At 38.8% G+C, this 19,822-nt stretch overlaps 1 protein-coding gene across 3 annotated transcripts; it reads right to left on the bottom strand.

Annotated features, from left to right (window-relative positions):
- Positions 1-99: 99 nt before the first annotated feature.
- phrf1 (PHD and ring finger domains 1) lies at positions 100-16,550 on the bottom strand. 3 transcript variants are annotated; one of them, XM_053641570.1, is made up of 18 exons: positions 15,831-16,550; positions 14,837-14,994; positions 13,627-13,731; positions 12,506-12,690; positions 12,331-12,414; positions 11,614-11,747; positions 11,184-11,275; positions 10,840-10,994; positions 9,679-9,811; positions 9,410-9,522; positions 8,945-9,135; positions 8,553-8,678; positions 6,389-6,543; positions 3,222-6,056; positions 2,859-2,941; positions 1,904-2,047; positions 1,454-1,582; positions 100-1,330 (listed from the first exon to the last, which is right to left on the bottom strand). In XM_053641570.1, exons 2-18 carry the CDS (start codon positions 14,928-14,930, stop codon positions 1,178-1,180), a joined length of 4,911 nt encoding a protein of 1,636 aa, XP_053497545.1. In that variant the 5' UTR covers positions 14,931-14,994; positions 15,831-16,550; the 3' UTR covers positions 100-1,177. The 3 variants fall into 3 exon arrangements, with proteins under 3 accessions (XP_053497545.1, XP_053497544.1, XP_053497546.1); XM_053641569.1 differs by having other exon boundaries at positions 10,822-10,994; positions 15,831-16,549; XM_053641571.1 differs by lacking the exons at positions 10,840-10,994; positions 11,184-11,275; positions 11,614-11,747; ... (3 more) ...; positions 14,837-14,994; positions 15,831-16,550 and adding an exon at positions 10,468-10,492 and having other exon boundaries at positions 9,679-9,916.
- Positions 16,551-19,822: the final 3,272 nt, after the last annotated feature.

A 19,822-nucleotide genomic window follows, 5' to 3' on the forward strand; every position in this document is an offset into this window, starting at 1 on the left:
CTCTGTGTTCTCCTATACTTAAAATCTCTGTACAAAAACATAAATACATAATTGGCAAATCAACTCTCAGGCAAAATTCAACAGAAACAATGAGGGGGAAACAATTAATGATGATGATTTATATCCAGTTAATCTAAATACAGCATTTTCATACTGGTTGTTAAAGATTTTCTATATGGCTTAATTATAGAAACAAAAAACAAATAAACTTTTTCCAGTTTAACTGAAATTTCTGTTGAATCAATATTCATATTCTTCAACAATGTATATAAGGTCTTCTGTATATTTTCTGTAAAAGAATCTGTTAAAATTAAAGACAAATAAAGATTCATTGGGATGGTGAGATGAGTCTAAAAACAGCTGCTGGGAAAGGCTGGACACTGGAGCTTAGCTTCTTTGAACTGAAGTTAATAGTACTGCATAATAGTCTCTTTTCCAGTGATAATATTTCACAAACGTTTCTCTGCAGACATTTCACAGTGGAAATCTAGGCAGGCCTAGATTTATCCTCTGTGATCAGGAAATACCATGTCACACAGTCACCCTGAAGCTAGTTTGGCCATATGAGGCATCCTGTACAACCACACCTACTGAAAGTTATTTCTGACAAAACTGGTATGTAAATTATCAGCTTTAAATCTATAGCACGCCCAGTGTGCTAAATGTACATATATACTATCAATTTCTAAATACTGTTATACTGAACAACCTTTATTCTGAAAAGGTCCATTTCTCCAGTTCTCAAAGTTTTTATGACAGCAGTACAATATGCCACAATACGGGCAACCAAATATATGAAAAAGGAGCAGCCTCAGTGGTGAAATTTCAAATTTTGCTTGGTAACAATGTCTATCAAATATTTCAAAACAGATCCCGTCGACTTTTAACAAGATTAAAAAAAATAACTATACCATCTTTAACAATAGTGTACAAATATGCTAGAGGGCTTACCATACTACTGGTACACATCCATACTGTAAAATAGTTTTGTTCAACCCAGATCACTAATTATTTTCTCACGTAGCTTCACAGAGGTGAGAACCTCTGCACAAAGCATACAATGAACTACATTTATTATTCAACTGTGCAGCCCTTTTAGGGTCACGTTACTTCAGAGAAGTTGGACTAATAGAAGGGTGTGCATTAAGTTTACTGATTAGGAGCTACACAGTCTTTATCAACCAGGAGTCTCAGAATCTTTGGGGCCTTCAGCACTCTGCTTCTCCTCTGCTTTACGATGTTTCCTGGCGTGTTTGTACTTATCCACATATGCCTTTACCAGGTTGGCTACTTTCACTGGATTAATTTCACCACTCTTACTGTGACAAACCTAGTACATAAGAGGAGGAAGCAAAGTTACTTAAAACAATGGAAAAACTGATTCTGAGGAAGTCATGTGCTTCACTGCTGCATATGACAACAGTAATGAAAACCACTCATGTGAATCGCATACCTTCTGGACAGCCTTCCGTAAGATCTCTTTGTATTCCTCTTTTGTTATGTCCCTTTTCTGATAAAAGGGTTTGATGGCCAGTTTCACCTCTTCTATGGCCCGTTCCTGCATATGAAGCTTCTTCATGTACTACAAGTGGTTAAAGAAAAAGGTTTACAGACTTAACATTTGGTACCACAGTATTTCTAAAGCCCCATAAATGTGCATTAATTTAACCATTAACTCCTAACCATAAACCTGGGATTCACCTTAACTATACATCCATCCAACTAACCCAAATCTAAATTATCCCAAATCTTATGCTTGTACTGTAAATTCATCTTTGTACCACAAGCAAAGTTGAGTTCTAGTTTTATATTTGTGCAGTGATATAAAACCAGCCCTATCATCCCTAATTCTACTCATTACATTGCAAAAACACACTACAAATCTTACTCTGTGCCCACACACCTTGTCTTTCTGATCAGGATTCTGCAACAACTCCTCTTTGTGGGATTTGGATTTCTCCTGGCCGGCATTTGACCTCCCTTCCAGTGCCGGAGAACTAATGCTCATGGCTGCTGATTTGGACCCGCCCTGGACAGCGGCTGCCACCTGGGATAAAGCAAAAAAATAAAATAAAAACCATAGTGGTGGACTTATGTTTGTTGTGCTTAACTATTTAAGACAATTATAATTCTTACAATGGGGTTAAGGGAAGAAAATACAATGTGCAGGTGCTGTAAATGATATATATATAAAAAAAGAAGATATATATTATATATATATATATATATATATATATATACACTTTATATAATCTGTCTCTGCAAAGTTCAAGACTTTAAACAAAGACTCAAATAATTGATATTTCCACAGACTAAGGCAATGTGCTGAACAAACTAATTAACTACTAACCACAATTTACAAATACCAGTACTGTACTGAAAGCACATATTGAAACATTTTATCTTATCACTGTAGACTATTGAAATATTCTGACTGTGGCTGAGGAGAAAAAAAAAAAAAAAAAAAAAAAAAAAAACACCAACAAAAAAAAAAAACAATGCATGTGTGGCATCAGATTCAGAACTGCAGACATGCAATCTGTGCCAAACTGAAAACGCCTACACGTAAGCATTTCCTAAAGAGTCATTGCTGTTCATGAATAGTTATGATTTCCCAGCTATGGGTTCACTTTCGTTTCCCTTGAAATCCCTCTTCATTCACTTTCAGTTTCGGTCACATGATAGAGCTGCGCTGCCCTCCAAAGATGCAGGCCATAACAGACGGCCCTAAGAAAAACACTACCTGCTGCCACCCTGAGACTGTCATATGCATGTACACTCTATTTCCAGACTTCAGCCCTGATGGGTTGTTATGGTATTTGAGATATTGAGAAGGAAGCAGGGGAACAACACTGTACCTGACCAGTGATCTGCGTAGAGGAGGACGACGCAGCCTTACGAGACCCTTCCTGCTTCAATTTCAATTTGAATAGTGCAAGTTCTGAAAGTGACAAGAGAAAGGGGAAAAAAAGTTCAAATATTTTCAAACATATAACAGCACACTCTAAAGTTGTACCCTACTGTAGACATTTACAAATGGGGTCATGAAAGAAACTCACAACCTCCCCTAAGGTTTTATTAATTTATTTTACAAACTAATATAAGAAATATCGCTCTGGCTATGAAGATGGATTTTGTGCGCCAGTATGTCGCTAATGTTACTGAGAGACACATTCAACCAAGCCACATTTATATTATTAGTTATATAATAATATACTCACTGCTCATTTTGTCTGGCTGGGACACCACTGGCTCTTGTATATTCCAAGTGACTCGTTTACCCTGTGATTTGGCTTTGGTGCCTGCCATTACTAACACTGACTCCATCTCCTGTTTGACCATTGCTGACTCCTTGACCATATCAGCCTGGGGCTCCACAGCACCTGCAGCATTAGTTACTGGCTCATCCTTCATCTCCTTCTTAATGAAGTCCAAGTTGTCAATCAAATAATCCACATTGATCTCTTCATCTGAAGAGTCCACTGGTTCTTGTTTTACTGGACATGATGCTTGCAGAGGTTCTACCTCCATCTCCTCCTTTGGCACCACAGACAGGCTTGTTGAATCAGAATCAGTCATCTTTTCACAATCTGTGGGAGTAGGGCCAGGTGAAGATAAATTAATCACAAGAACATCATCATCACTGCAGGAGTCCTCATCATCATCATCATCATCAGGCCAAATCTGCTCTACTTTGAGCTGTTTTGGAAGTTGATCTTTTAGGAGCTGGGACTCTTTATTCTTACTAAGTGGGGAGTCTTTTTCTTCTTTGATTTCAATAGGCTTGGATTCATGCGATTTGTGCGACAGACTAATCGAAAGAACATCCTCTGAAAGTTGTTTTGAAGTCTCTTCATTTAATTGCGAATTCTCTTGACTACTCGAATCAGTCTCCTTTTCAGTTGAAACAGCTGAAAGTGTAGTGTCACATTCGTTTTGTCCTGTCTGTGACTCCTTCTTCATTAAAACTGCATTTCTCTCTATACTGTGAGTCGGCTCCTTTTCCTCAGCAGAAGAACTTTTGTCGCTGTGCCGTTCTCTGCGGCGAGGGCCTTCTGAAACATTCTCTCTCCGTCTCCGGTCTCTGGAAGCTGATCTAGACCTTTTCCTTTTTGATCTTGTTTCATTACTATCCCTTGATCTTGAGGAAGACCTATGTGAAAATGTTCGTTCTCTTCTCCTCTCTCTGGACTTTGACCTTGATCTGGATCTGGATCGAGATCTTGACCGCGAGTGAGAGTATCTTTTCTTCTTAGACCTTTTCTGCGCCTCTTTCTCCCTGCTGTCATAGCGGTCACGGCTCTCGTGCTTCCTTCTTCTCTTCCTTGAGCTTTCGCTGCTGCTGGAGCGAGTTGAGCGCCTCCTGTCTCGTAGGTGGCTTCGCTCTCTGGATCTTGAGCGAGATCGCCTGCGGCGTGGAGATCTAGAACGCGACCGCCTTCTGTCTTCGGACCGTGAGGGTTTCTTCTGTTTATCAGACTGTTCAGAGGCTTTGAAAGGAGGACTGTTGGAAGCACACCATGATCGCCTCTCCTCTCCTGAACTGGCACATGGTGATCTTATTTCTTTCTCTTTGCTCTTGTGATTTGCATCAGAACTTCCTGATACGGATGACAGTTCTTGTATTATCCCATTCCCTTTGGTTACCTGAGACACAACTAGAGATGTGGCTATCACAGGAGATGGTTCAAGATCTGGTTCAGATTTTATCTCTATCTTGACCTTCTCTTCACTGTGGTGACTGGAGAGTGAGCTAGATCTGGAATGATCCGGAGATTTCACTAACTGACCTTCAGAATTTCTACTGTCCTCGGCATCAGAGACCACAGGGCTTCCACTGTATGCCACAAGAGCGGCAAGACTCTGAGACTGAGCTGCAAACAGGGTGGCTGGATGATGAGAAGGTGATGACCATGAGTCATCCTTGGGAGAGGTTGGCTCCTTTTTAACTTGCACTTTCATTCCAGACATCTCATTGTCCGCAGGCAAATCCAAGTCCATGGACTCGGTTTTAATTTGAAGTTCGGCATCTTCGTTTTGCCCCGCAGTTTGTACCGTGGCTGGAGAGCTTTGTAGATTTATTTCAGCCTTGTCATCCTCATTCTCATCTTCAGAGTCTGAGGCGTCAGATCCTGTGGGATTAAAGGGATCATAGACCTCACTCTCCACAGAGGTCTTTTTAGCCTGGGAATAAGAGGACAACATCTGCTGCTTGTCCTTCTGGTTTCTCTTCACAGGTGCCTTATCTTTTGCAGGCAGGGCTTGATCAGGTGCTGAAAGCCGCCGAGCGTGCCATGGGTTTCCACTGCTGCTAATCCGAAAACTAATAGCAGAAGAAGAGGACGGCTGTGAATTTGATGGTACACTAGCAGAAGTTGATGGAGTACAGAACGAGTTAGAAAAAGAAGACGAAGGCACAGCTCTGTCCAGTCTCTGCCTCTGGCCATCTATCGGCCTACCCTGCCTGCTTTCACGTGCTCCCTGTTGGTCAACTGAACTCTGCCGGCCTTTGTCACCTGCTAAACTAGTCATGGAAGATTCTGGTAAGTTGTTGCTATTGCTCCCAGTGCTGCTGTGTGCCACAGAACTGTTTTCTCTTTTAATCTTTGGTATTCTTGGCAACACAGACACATCCACCCATACTGGTTTGGGGGGAGGCTTTTTTGCAGGGACGTTTGCGGTACTTCGCCTCTCACCAAGATGAGATTCAGGAGCTCCGTTTGTAACCCTTGCTGGGGGTTGGCCTCTGATGCTGCAGGTGCCCCACTGATTGTGTCCAGTTCCATTCGAGTTTGTGGGAGTTGGCCTGCGTGGAAGAGGCGTAGATAAGCGTGGGTGTTCAAGAACAGATGCAGGTGCATGGGAAGCAGATGGGCAGGATGCCGAACGCATTATTGGGGCAGGAGTGGGCCGGAAAGAGCTTTGTGATGAGTTTGTTAAAGGGCTGGAGGAAGGTGCAGGCTCTCTGCTGCCATGAATGTCTGCTGCTCCTGTGGAAGGTGTCCTTTCTAAAGAAGAGCTTCCCGAGAGGCTGCTACTTGGAGATGACAAACAGGCTAAAAGGAGAACAAGTATTAGACACTCTCAGGCCATGATACAGCATTACACAGCAGATCATTTATACTGTGATCACTGTCACGATTTAAAATAATGAGTGTGTTCTTTTAATGCACTTCATGCACAAAGGCATGCTCCCTGAAATACTGAAGCTAACCTCATAGTAGATTAGGATGGGATTGTTTAGTAAACATTGTAAACATACTGCATAACTAGCTTAACAACTGCAATGTAAAATCACCTAGTTTATAGACTAAACTATTAAGTCTTGATTTGAATTATTTTAGTTAGCTAAAGTTTATCGTATACATGAACAAATAAAAACAATTACCAGGCTTGGGGGCTTTAAGAGAGCCATCTCTATTGATAACCACATCAGAGCTGTCCATCAGCAGCAAGCTTTGGCCACTGAGGATACTTCCCAGCAAGTCTGGGACTGGTGCAGCCTCTGCTACCTCCTCCACCAGAGGGATACTGTGCCCTCGACTGTTAACCAACCACACACACACACATCACAGAGGGATATGCTTTAACTATATACACACCACTAGCATGACCATCCTGTACTCGAGGCAAGGAGTTGACCTGGCAAATATTTAATAAACTTTCACCACAAAACTGCAACCTACATTAACAAAACAAGAGAAGCATCATATCCTTGCACATGGATAAAATTTAGACTCTCAAAAAGCATCCAAGTCAAATATCTAGGTTTATTTAGGATGTAAAACTAAAATATTTACTCATTTTAAAGCTGAATCTATTAGCAGACAATTTTTTGCTTCATTCTAGAAATAGATGCCGATAGAAAAAAACTATTCCGAGCTTGAAATTAGTAAAATATTCAGCAGAACACTTAACGATCATATATTTGTTTAACAACAATCTAAAATAGAAAAATATTAGCTGAATTTAACTATATTCAAGATATCTTTATGTGCTAAGATTAAATTTTCTTCCCAGTGTAGCAACGGTTTGTCGGTTTTTGTAGGATACACTGCTGTCTCATTTGTTTATGGAGACTTTGGGTGTGGGAGTTTGGAGGATTGTGAGAGTAAGCAGAACATGCCAATGCTTTGAAGGATGTAATGTTATTTAATTGCCAATCTGTTTTTAGAGGATTTAAACCTAACATGGTGAACAAATTATATTATAGAATTCAGGCAATTTTACTGGGGTTATCTCATACAGTGTGGCAAGTAATAATCTGGAAAGACCTTTGTAATATCACAGTCTAAAACTGGATTTAAAGAGAAGCAAATTAGTAAATGAATCACATGTAAATGAATCATACGTAAATGAATCACATGAAAATGTATCACCTGAATATGAATCACATGAAAATGAATCTCATGAAAATGAATCACATGTAAATGAATCCTACGTAAATGAATCACATGTAAATGTATCACTTGAATATGAATCTTATGAAAATGAATCACATGTAAATGAATCATACGTAAATGAATCACATGTAAATGAACCATATGAAAATGAATAAATAAATTAAAGACAAAATTAACCGTGTTTGCCTGTAAGGGAGCTAATGTTATGCTACCAACTGTGTATAATTAATAAAATTAGCCGTGCTTGATGATAAGCGAGCTAACAATCCCGATTTTATTTATTTTATTTGAGTTCATTTCCAAATTCAGTAATTTATTGATTATTAATGATGTTCATTCTTAGTACTCGGAGGACAATTTCCATTTGCATGATTTCACTGCTCTAGGGAACAACAGATTAAATATGTGGCACATTGAATTAGTTGCTTGAATGTTCTTGAGTTTTTCCAACAGCCAGTCTCAAGAATAAAGAACTCAGAGGAAAATTTGGTTTGTCTGTTTTGATTTATATCTACACCACCAGTCAAAAGTTTAGACACACTAATTCTTTACTTTTTTTTTCCTCCATATTTTATAATAATTATAAAGTCATCAAAACTCTGGAGTAACACAAGTGGAACTATGGGAATTATGTTTTGATAAAATCCAAAATAATTTAATATTTTAGCATCTTCAAAGTAGATGCCCTTTTTGCCTAGAATTTCCAGAAATGTATTCTTGACATTTTCTCAACCGATTTTTTGAGGAATCTCCCTGAGATGCTTTTTAAACCGTTCCCACCTACGCTAGACTCTTATTGGCTGCTTTTCTGAATATTTCGCTCCAAGTCATCCATTTAAAATAAATATTTTTTTGCATATAAAATGTTAGTTTTCTAATAAAAGAAATGAATATGTTGGCACAATTATATTTTTGTCTACAACACCGATTTCAAACATTTAATCATACACCTTCAGATCAAAAGGTTTTTAAGATCATGAGAAACATTTCAGTCGAGTATCTCCAAAACTTTTGACTGGTAGTGTACATATTTCGGTAAATTTGGTTTATTTTGTAGATTTGAATTATGAATTAACACAATATTGTGCGGTATTGTATCGTAAGATATGTTTATGATGTCATGACAACCCTAGTGGCATGGCTGATTACCTGGACAAACCAGCAAGTATAGGTCTGGCCACAGGCTGGTGTGAGCGCAGAGCAGAGTGGGACAAACCCCGCCGTTTAGCCTCCAACAAAGAGGGCTGAACTGGAGCCTGGTCCATCTCCTCATCCCTGAAAAACACAGTTCTGTTCTTTAGGCCTAAAAATACACTACCAATACTCATGGAAGCAAAACTTTTTAAATTAAATATAATAGCTATTTTAAAGCAGATAAGATAGAGAATGAACACACAAAGGCAAATGCACAAGTAACCACTAAAATAATTAGGTTATTATATAGTTATATAAGGAGTTTTGAACAGTCAACCCCTCATGTCAAGTACTCATCCTTTAATTTCATCTAAACTCATTTAAAAGGTAAGGTGTCAGAAACTCACCCATTATTGAAGGGATCGAGATCAAAGGGGTCTCCGTAAATGGAGAGGGAGGCTGCCCCGATGTCTGCTCTCATGCTGCCCAGTGTTTGCTCACACGGGCGGTACACAGAGGGGATAGAAGAGCTGCGGCTGGGGTTCTTCAGGCCCAGACTCTGCGCAATGCGGCCCTGAGTTGTCTTCTTTTTTACCATCTGGGAGAGGACACAATGAATATTTTTTTATGAGTATGACAGGGCTCATACTCTCAAAGCATAGAGGTCCAATATTCATATCAATAAGAGCATTAATCCTCTCTCAGTAACAGCACAGAAGAAGCTCAGCAGTTCTGACTTGAATGTCTTACAAATTACTGTACTTCTCATCTGAGCCAGTGGACATGTTTTCAGAAATTTGGTCGCAGGACAATTCATGGACAAATATGAAAAGATGCATCAGAGGTTAGGGTGTAACTGGCCCACAACCTACCGCTTTTTTCCTTAATTTCCTTCTCCACACTTTACGCTTCCGCCTTTTCACCTTTGTGGTTGAGGTTTTACCCTTAATGTCTTTCCCTTCTTTAGTGGTTTTCTTTCTTGGTGCTAGATAAAAAATATAAATTGCAGACATTAACGGTAATATAAATATAGTAAATTCACCAGGTCAGCGTTTAATAACAGGATCAAATATAAAAATCGCAGCATGCTGGGTACAAATAGAGACAAGCCATGCTTATGTTTGCAAATTTTATTAGCTACCTCGCTTGCGTCTCCTGCGAACTCTTGGCCGGGGAGTGAAGTCCCTCACGTAGACAGCTGTGTTAAGTCCGGCAACTACAGAATTGATGGTCTCATCCAGCCATGTGGACCGCATCAGGTACTGAGGTGCAAGCTGAAACGGCAACAAAATCAGTACAGCATCACTCAGCATGCAGGAATAATTCAGGTAGGCAGGTTATGCTGCAGTACTCAGTCAAGACTTTGAATGCATGTCTCCCTAAATACACAAACACACACAAAAAAATAACAATAATAAATTTTGTGCCCTAGTCCATCTGGCATTTAATTCTTTTGCACTATTTAGTTGTTCCACAAGGTGGCAGTAGTGACCCAGGGCCGCTGATTCTCAAGGTAGTTGAAGAAAACGTCATAACAAGCATGCATTGACCGCCTTTGTACGCGTACATGTCAAATGCAGTATAATTTGAAAGGCTATGCGTACGACTGTGCGCATACATTAGCGTACACGGAAAAAATATATATATATATATATATATACCAGAGGCTTAACCGTGGTGGTCAAATGGCAGCGCCTTTTCATGGCAGCATGTTACACTGCTCAAATCACTAAACAACAGTTGCTAGTAGGTACTCGTATTTACTGAGGGATGCACGAGCTCACTGGTACAACCTAATCTAGTGCAACAGCAGTCTTCACATGCATGAGTGATTTTATTTCAAAAGACTCCACAACACGACATAGTGAATTAGATGAACTTCACAGCAACCATTACAAGCACAATGCACATCAAAAGACACTTCAATGACCTTAAAACGGTAGAGAGTGCATCACAGCGAAAATTTTTCTGCCTGTTAAGGTGATCCTAACTTTTATGATGATTTGGGGAAACTGTGCCATGTATACTGCAGATCTCCAGGATCAGCGTCAAACAGCCACAACTCATGGCAATTAAATCACGCGCCACATCTGATGGGTAGGTTTAGGAGTTTTTTGCTCCCCCTTTAATAATGTTCCTACCATCTAAGTCTGTGTAAGCAAGCAAAGTGCAACAGAGGGTTGAGAATGTGATGCTTTTGAGGAAACTGACAACAGCCAACAGTTCTCCTCTTAACTCTAAGCTCCAGTATGTTAGGAGAGCCAGACATAAGCGTCATGCAAACCTGTGCAGCAGTGCGTGCCTGTGTGATACGGTGTCTGTTGACATTGGCTCGGACCCTCTCGCTGTGTTGCGTCCGTGCGATGGCACGCGTGGGTCTGGACCCTGCTGGCTGAGAGCGGCTGGTGGTAGGAAGAACCCTGCTCTCCTCCTCCTCCTCACTTAACTGCTCAGCTCCTGAAACAGAAATAGAAAAAAAGGCTTTTCAGTCAGTCAGGAATGACAAGAGTATGTGTGTGTGAAACTGTTTTAAAACTGCTACAAACAGATACCATATCTGTATTATCAGTATGTATTATAAAGAGAGGAATGATAGGAAAGGAAAATAGAATTATTTTCTGCTATTGGTAATATCTTGCTTATTACTTCTGTTGCGGTTGTTTGGTGCACATTCTGGGCAAAACCACTCCTCAACAGGCACAGCATCCAAGGGAGGTGTTAAACACTCCATATGGTACCTTTAAGATGAGAGCGAGAGGGTCAGAAAGGTCTGTGATAAATAAATCCCTTAAGCACACTATAGGAAGAGGTTGGAATACTCCTGCTTTGCTAGACAACGATGTGTTGATGCTGTGCTAGTTACAAGCATTTACACACTTGCTTACCTTTTCTGTCTAACAAACAACAAAATTTGTCACAACAAATTTTTACATCAAGTCGCATAACATAACCATCCCTGAACATCGTGCAGATATGAGTACATTAATACATCACACAAGCCTGTGTGCTTTAAAAACCTTAACTGTTAAACATGCCCCTGAGTGTCTTAGACACAAATACAGCATGACCATCTCACCCGGCATCACAGCCGTCACAGAGCAGCAGGCGATCTTCTCGGTCTGTCCCTCCACACACCTCACAGCTGGTCTGCTCCAGATCCACATTCACCTGCTCCTCTTGTTCACGTGTCACTGGCCTCTGAACTGTAATCTACATGCACAAGTGACAGACAGGTCCAGCTCTTCAATACAAGGGACTCTATACCCAGAATGGCTTCTCATCGCACGTCGTCGTCAAATCAACTTAACGTTGAAAACTGATACAACTACGAGGAACTGTGTGGCAGCCTGGGAAAACCCTTCACATGATGAAATTGACACTTTCGACTATATGAAGTTCTGCATGATCATCAACATCAACTTGATTAAAGCCAAACATTCACTGTGAAAGAAAGTTACACTTCACTAGCAAAGATTTAGACATCTTTAGACAGACTGATTGTTTTTACTGCTACATTTATTAAACTGGCTTCTTACCTAATGTGATCTTTGCACAAAGACAGTCTAGGCAAGATTAAAAAATAAATTCAAACGTAGGGTTTCCATGTAGGTTTGGAAAGCATATTTATAGTTGCTTTAAGATGAGGTGTCAAAGTATTTTATAGACAAAAAATCCTATTCTGGCTAAAATCCAATTTTCTTCGTCCAGAATTCGTTTGCCATGATATCAGATGGGTTTTCCCAGACCGCCGCACAATTAAATAAAGACAATAAATCAGTAATGAGTTCTATACCGTCTCCCGGACTTTTCCTCCATAGCATTTTCTCAGTAGGATGTTACTGAAGACTATGCGGTCAATGGGACAAGAGTTGGCATTCTAATGACAAGAGAGGGGAAAAACTTATCATTAAAGAATTCACTTCCAAAGTGATAGCTGCAGATTGTTGACCCTACGGTGCCACGCTCACCTTGGCCCACTCCAGAATGCAGTCGAGACAGAAGTAGTGCTCACAGTTCTGGGGCGTAGCTACCGGCTGCTCATGGAAGGTGTTGAGACAGATTGGGCATTTCTCAGCATCCTCATCTGAACTCAGTCCAAGATCAGTCACTTCTGTCCCTACTGCTCCTTCCAGCTCCTTTTCACCATCTTCATCTGTCAAATACATGCACAAATATTCAGACTGTATAACATGCATACCTTTCATACATTTACTTGCAGCCTGATATCAGGGTGAAAAAATGGTAATGCAGCTTTAGGGTGCACAAATCTGAACAATATTAAATTTATTATCTGATCTTTGGGGTTTATTTAAAGGAAGACATTATACGTGTAAATCTGTGAATATCTGCACTGGAAGTATACTAAATAACAAAAACAAAAGTGTCTGAATATATTTCCCCTCACCATAAGTTCCAAGGCAGACAGCAATAAGAGCTGTGGGGAAACTGAGGCAGAGCCCTGCAATGACACGTCCTGTAGATGGCCTTGGTTCGTTTGTGTAGTTAACACACATTTCACATTATTTTGTCTCCATAACAGAGAATGTTATAACTTTGTTACTTTCTCACAAAAAGAAAACATGTCCAAATGTTCTTTTTCACTGACAACCCAATTTCACCCAAAATTGTAATTACTACTGGAGAGCAGCGTACCTACATATGCCAGGGCTACTGCAGGTTTCAACAAGTTAAATTTAAAACTTTGTAAGACTTTTTTTGATGACCGGGCTGCACAGTTTGCATGACTGGTTATTGGTTCCTTTTTTTGTAATTGGGTGATCAATACAAATTTTATTTCCCAAAAAAACACATTTAAAAGTGAGACTGAAGAATAGAACTTTATAAAAGTATGGTGAACTTCACAATCCAAACAATTTTAAGCCCTGTCAAAATCATATTTAAGTCATTTTAAAGCTATATTAAGCCCTAAAATTCCAAATCATTGGATTTTAGACTTTTAAAGACTTTTTAAGGACCCTCGGAAACCCTGATATGCACACTGTATCTCATGTCTTAAAACACAACGTTTATTTCAGAATTTAAGATCAAATATAGCACCCAAGTACTGAAAGGATCATCATGTCCTTACGATCACTCTCATCTTCCTCGTCCTCTTCCTCGCCACCTCCGTCCTGGGAATCATCATCATCCTCACTGTCTGTACCGTCCTCATGCGAGTCGTCACCATCTTCCTCTAAATAGTGTGAATATTATATCAGAAACAGCATAAATGCACCATGTCAGGGTGTCAGCAGAATTTAGGTTAAAATGTAATGCTTTCAAAACTTTCCAGTAACACTTAAAATGTCATTTGGGACCATATCAGCAGCAGTAGTATAATAAAATAATAAAGCACCTTACTAAAAATTAACCTCACATACAGTCCCCTCTAAAAGTATAGGAACGCCAAAGCCAAGCTGTTCCTATACATTTGCTCACTTAAAATTTAATTGGGAGGCCTGACACCAAAGGTGCCAAATTGTTTAAACCATCTAGACATGATCTATCGTCTCATATTCATCTTTCGATCTCAAACCCAACGTGTGTTGCGTCAGTATCGCTAACATTTCAATATTTTAAGTGACATATGCACATAGTCTGAATTCTGAATTGATTACAGCAACATTCCTCAAATTACATCCTTCAAATAAAGTAAGGAAGGCTTGCTGGAAAAATGTTTAGCGAAACAGCCTATCGTGGAACATGAACATGTCTTCGATTTTTTAAACATATTTTCAAATTATCTGACTTTGTGAACGTATTTTTTGTAAAATGCAAAATGATGGGTGTGAGGTCGAAACAAACTACGCTGACGTTCATTAAAAGGTGTGTTGTGTAGTGATGTGTTGTTCATGAATGATTCGTTCCTTTTGAACAAATATTTACTATGACTCAGGAACAACAAGCTGTCTTAGAGTCATTTGTTTCCAGACACACACGCTACATGCAGACAGACAGCAAAAGCGAAAGAGAGAGATTTTAATTATATTCTGCTGAAATGAATGAAATAACTTGAAAAAAGAATCGTTCATTTTGCTGAACGAGATTCAAAGATCCGACGCAGTAAAATGATCCAAACTTCCCATCACTAGTGTTGAGCCCTGTTATTGTATTATAATCAGACCCTGTCTCCATAGCAATATATAAATAGTTAGTCTGTATGGTTTGTTTTGTTTTTTTTATAGACAAATGACAGATGTATTTCTTTTCTGGAGAATATTTCACATCAAATATTTCTAAAAAATATTTGCTCCACCACCTTTAGTGTAGTGGTGCCAGCCCTGATCAGTACACTATACCTTCATCAGAAAGAATAGTTGCGGTGGGCCTTTTGCCTTTTCCATGGGAGATGTTTTTGTTGATCAGCTCATCCTGGCTGTCCTCGTCATCCATGGCTCAGCATTTGAAACGCCACAATCTTGATCCAGTGCAGATATAACCTTCTGTGCTGGACAAACTTTGAAAAGAGAGACAAGAAAATATAACACACACACACACACACACACACACACACACACACACACACAATACAAACAAGACCACCAACTTGTGATCATCATATCCATTTAACTTTTATTCTAAATGCGTTTATATATATAAAATTTCCAGTATGTGTAGCCTTCTGGAGAAGGAGGAACTGCGTTTTGTATCATATAACCTTACTTAAAACTCCTGTAAAAATAGCTAGCTAGCAAATACTGTGTTTAGTTAACGTTGGATAATTCCAACGTATATCCTGGATGCACCTTTTCCACACACTTACTATTAATAATAAAAACATTTATTTGAAAGTTCAGTCTGGTCTTTTGGCATCACATCATGTATTGTGTATTTATTTCCTTGAGCAGGACGCTTTGTTTTGGTTCCTGTATAATCAGTGGACAGAGCACCAAGCAACGACAGCTACAAGCAAAACACTGCAAATAAAAGTTATAATGTTTACATTGTACGGATTAAACAACTCGAAATAGACAACTAGTACCAGAAGACCCGAGTACTCAATTTTCCGACTGTATGGAGTAGTTGTAAGCTCATGTAACAGGGCAGCTCATTGTTATTAGCCAAAGCGCTATGCTATGCTATGCTATGCTAATGATAATGCTATGCTATGCTATGCTATGCTATGCTAGCTTTGCCCTTCTACACTCGAGCTAATTTTAACTCCTCTGCTAGGCTCGCGTTATTTATTGACCAAATCACTGCGTGCTGCTCAACCGCTTAAAACTGCGGTTTGTTAAACGCATGCATGTGTTTATACACTGTATGAAGTGTGTGTAAGTTGTATGCACCTACCCTACACGGCTGTGTTTAACGTTATTAGTGTATTTTGTAGTCCACACACACACACACACACACACACACACACACATACACGGTTTGGGTTTTGGAGTGACAGACGGTACCGGCTGCACAGAGAAGAGACGGAAATGGCGGAAGACACTCAAATCACAGGAACACTTAAAGACACAGCGCACTTTTCCCCTGAAACGCTCAGCTTATATCCCCTGATTAGTTTCTTACTATTATTTACAGCTTCTGGAATAAATAGAGACGTAACCATCGACGGGTTGATTGTGTGAAGTGGATTATTTTTCCACACCTGTAACATCCCACAATGTTTTATTACTATTATACAGCAACAATTCACCAACGATTAAAAAAAAAAAAAAAAAAAAGTCCGTTTATTGTTAAAAGACACGTTGTACTTTTAACCGTTTATTGTTACACAGATCGTCCTCTCATAAACAGATTTCTAAAACGTGTGTAGTTGTTGACTGGAACAAAGTTGGTTGCACGTTCGATATTCGCAGATATTCGGAAATTAAGGGACCGTCTCTAAAGTTACATACGACGTTGTTATACACGTTTCTAACTTCAATAGCATTTGAAGGGAATGATGTACAGTCACACAACCAACTGGAAAATGTTCATCTAGGTGTCAGGTATGATGCACACCTTTTAGATTTTTTTATATTTAACAAAATAAACTATTAAATCATATATAAAATTTACCATGTATTTTATTACTGCATGGGCTCATACACAAAATATACCGTAATTTAAAGCTCAATAGCATTTGAACGGAACGACTTAAAGTCACACAACCAACTGGAAAGTGTTCATCTAGGTGTCAGGTATGACGCACACCTTTTAGATTTCTGATATTTATTAAAATAAGCTATAAAATCATATGTAAATTTTGCCATGTATTTCACTACAGAATGGGCCCATACACAAAATACACCATAATTTAAAGCTCAATAGCATTTGAAGAGAATGATGTACAGTCACACAACCAACTGTAAAGTGTTCATCTAGGTGTCAGCTATAATGCACATCTCTTAGATTTGTGATATTTAACAAAATAAGCTATAAAATCATATGTAAATTAGATATGAATATCACTACAGAATGGGCTTATACACAAAATATACCATTATTTAAAGCTCAATAGCATTTGAAGGGAATGATGTACAGTCACAAAACCAACTGTACAGTGTTCGACTAGGTGTCAGGTATGACACACACCTTTTAGATTTTTGATATTTGTTAAAATATACTATTAAATCACATTTAAATTTGACATGTATTTCATTACTGAATAGGCCCATACACAAAATAAATCATAATTCAAATGCTATTGAGCTTTAAATAATGGCATATTTTGTGTATGGGCCCATTCGGTAGTGAAATTCATATCTAATTTTCATATGATTTAATAGCATATTTTAATAAATATCAAAAATATAAAAGGTGTTCCTTATAGCTGACAAGTAGATGAACAGTTTACAGTTGGTTGTGTGACTGTAAGTCATTCCCTTCAAATGCTATTGAGCTTTAATTTATGGTATATTTTGTGTATGAGCTCATTCTGTAGTGAAATTTATATCTAATTTACATATGATTTAATAGCTTATTTTAATAAATATCAAAAATCTAAAAGGCGTGCATCATACCTGACACCTAGATGTCAGGCAAAATCATACACATTACAGACACTTTAGACATGCCAATCAGCCTACCATGCACGTGTAGTACCCGGAAGAAACCCCCGCAGCACAGGGAGAACATGCAAACTCCACACACACGGGGCAGCAGCAGGAACAAACCCCCAACCCTGGAGGTGTGAGGCAAACGTGCTAACCACTAATGCACCGTGCATAGTTAGTTATTTACTAACTTCAACCAGGAAAAATCATTCCAAGCTTTGTCAACCTAACCTGGAAGTGTTGTTAAAATGTAGCATATTATAGTCACATAATTGTATTCATGTGCATAGAGGTTATTTAAATGATTGAAGCCTCTGTTTTGAAACACAGTTTCAAAAGTTACAAATTCTAGTACAGTTGCAGTATATATTCTGGATAGACTCTTGATCCAGCATGGCCTTGATAAAGTAGCTTGAACAGTAATCTCACTCAGCAGCTATACTCTAAACCTTAATTGCCACATCAAAATTCCTCAGATAGTCTTCACCGGAAACAACAACAGAAACAGAAGTGACCACAATGAACATTTCATACTTTTATCAATACTTTTATCATTTGATGTGGTGGGGAGTTGCCACTACAAATCATTAAGTGATCTGACACATTCACAGAACTCTAAACAAGTGGATTTTGATCACATTGCAGTGCAGAAGATGTACTGAATCTACTCACTGTGAATGCTCAATAAGTGACCAATCTTTATTACAAAGATTATTAACATTTGAAATCATACTGACAGATTTTAATCCTCTTAAATAGCCTCTATTCAAATGACTGCAATTATTAGGCTTTAATATACTATGTTTTAAAAACACATAAGCCATCCACTCACTTGTCATTCAAACACCTTTTATTTAATTGCTTTCTGAAAGATTCCAGTCTTGAAAGACGCATGATCTAAACCGCACCTTAAAGTACTGTTGGTGTAGAAGAATTCATAGATGCCTAACTTTCCCACTGCCTACATATTGCAGTAATCAAAATAAATTATAATATAATAATATAATTTTAAATTATAAATAAAGTTTCAGTTTCTATTCTGTAAACAATAACAAACTGTTCAGTTTAAGTAGAGTGAAAATTGTTTTACTCAGAGTGAATAAAAAAAAAGTAAACACAAACACAGTTCAAGAAATGCACACAAATAATAAAAAATAAAATCTGTATATTTAATATTTTGATTTTTGGTTGGGGTTGCATGGTGGCACAGCAAGTAGTGTTGCCACCACACAGCTCTAGTGTCCCTGGTTTGATCTTGTGCTTGGGTTACTGTCTATGTTGAGTTTCAGCGCCTCCAGTTTCCTCCCACTTCAAACACATACCAGTTTGTGGATTGGCTACACTAAATTGCCCCATGTGTGAATTTGTGTGAGAATGTGATTGTTCATGGCTGGCTGTGTGGTGTATTCCCACCTCCCCCCCATTGTTTCCAGGAAAGGCTCCAGATTCACGGAGAACCCTAACCAGAATAGTTACTGATGAAGGTGATTTTTTTTTTGGATGCTATGTTGTGCAGATTTTTCTACAAATTGCAGATCCTGGTTTGGACTGGCTCGTACTGGTCCCAAGCTCGGAAAATGGGGACAGTTGTGTCAGGAAGGGCGTCTGGCGTAAAACAGAATCAAAATTTGTGGACAGGTGATCCGCTGTAACAACCCCAAACAGAAGCAGCTGAAAGAGGACAAAACTGCTGTGACAATATTTCCTTACTTCCTAGTTTCTGGGAGATCAGTGGATTAAAGTTAAATGCAACTGTCCACCAGGTTCAACTCCCAGGACAACCAGAATCGGATCCCTTCATATATAAGTGCTTCAGTGGTTTCCTTTAAGACATTAACACAGGCTATATCTTTAATAAAAGAAATGGCAATGACATTTTCATATAGACAGTGCCATATTTCCCTGATTAGGTTAGCTAGTCCCCCAATCTGATGGAACATGAGCATGCATTTCACTAAACATACGTCTGAGGACCACATAATGCATTTCAATCAAGCAGGAACTAAAAATGGCTGCATTACAGTTTCTGCAGAGCCTTGCCAAGAAAGACAACCAGAGTCTGTACTGATATGTCTGTCACTGTTTTATTTCTTCGGTTACAAAGGATTTACCCCAGTACAATTTTTTTCATTGAAGAACTAGGGACATTATGAACATTTAACACAGGCACATTTTACACTTTAATTTTAATTTAACTTCACACTGAGTCATTATTTAATTTGTAATCCAATATCCTGAAGCATGCAACCCCCTGGTAAAGCTTCCGTGTCTGCAGTTGTGCACGTAAAGTGTGCT

The sequence above is a fragment of the Ictalurus furcatus genome, chromosome 14 (assembly GCF_023375685.1).
Source record: "Ictalurus furcatus strain D&B chromosome 14, Billie_1.0, whole genome shotgun sequence".
Classification (NCBI taxonomy): Eukaryota; Metazoa; Chordata; class Actinopteri; order Siluriformes; family Ictaluridae; genus Ictalurus; species Ictalurus furcatus.

Coding starts and splice junctions, on each gene's coding strand:
- phrf1 (XM_053641569.1), bottom strand. CDS start 14,930: ATGGATGACGAGGACAGCCAGGATGAGCTGATCAACAAAAACATCTCC. Junction 10,995..11,183: donor ACCAAACAACCGCAACAGAA/GTAATAAGCAAG, acceptor TTTCTGTTTCAG/GAGCTGAGCAGTTAAGTGAG. Junction 1,583..1,903: donor ATCCTGATCAGAAAGACAAG/GTGTGTGGGCAC, acceptor AACCACTTGTAG/TACATGAAGAAGCTTCATAT.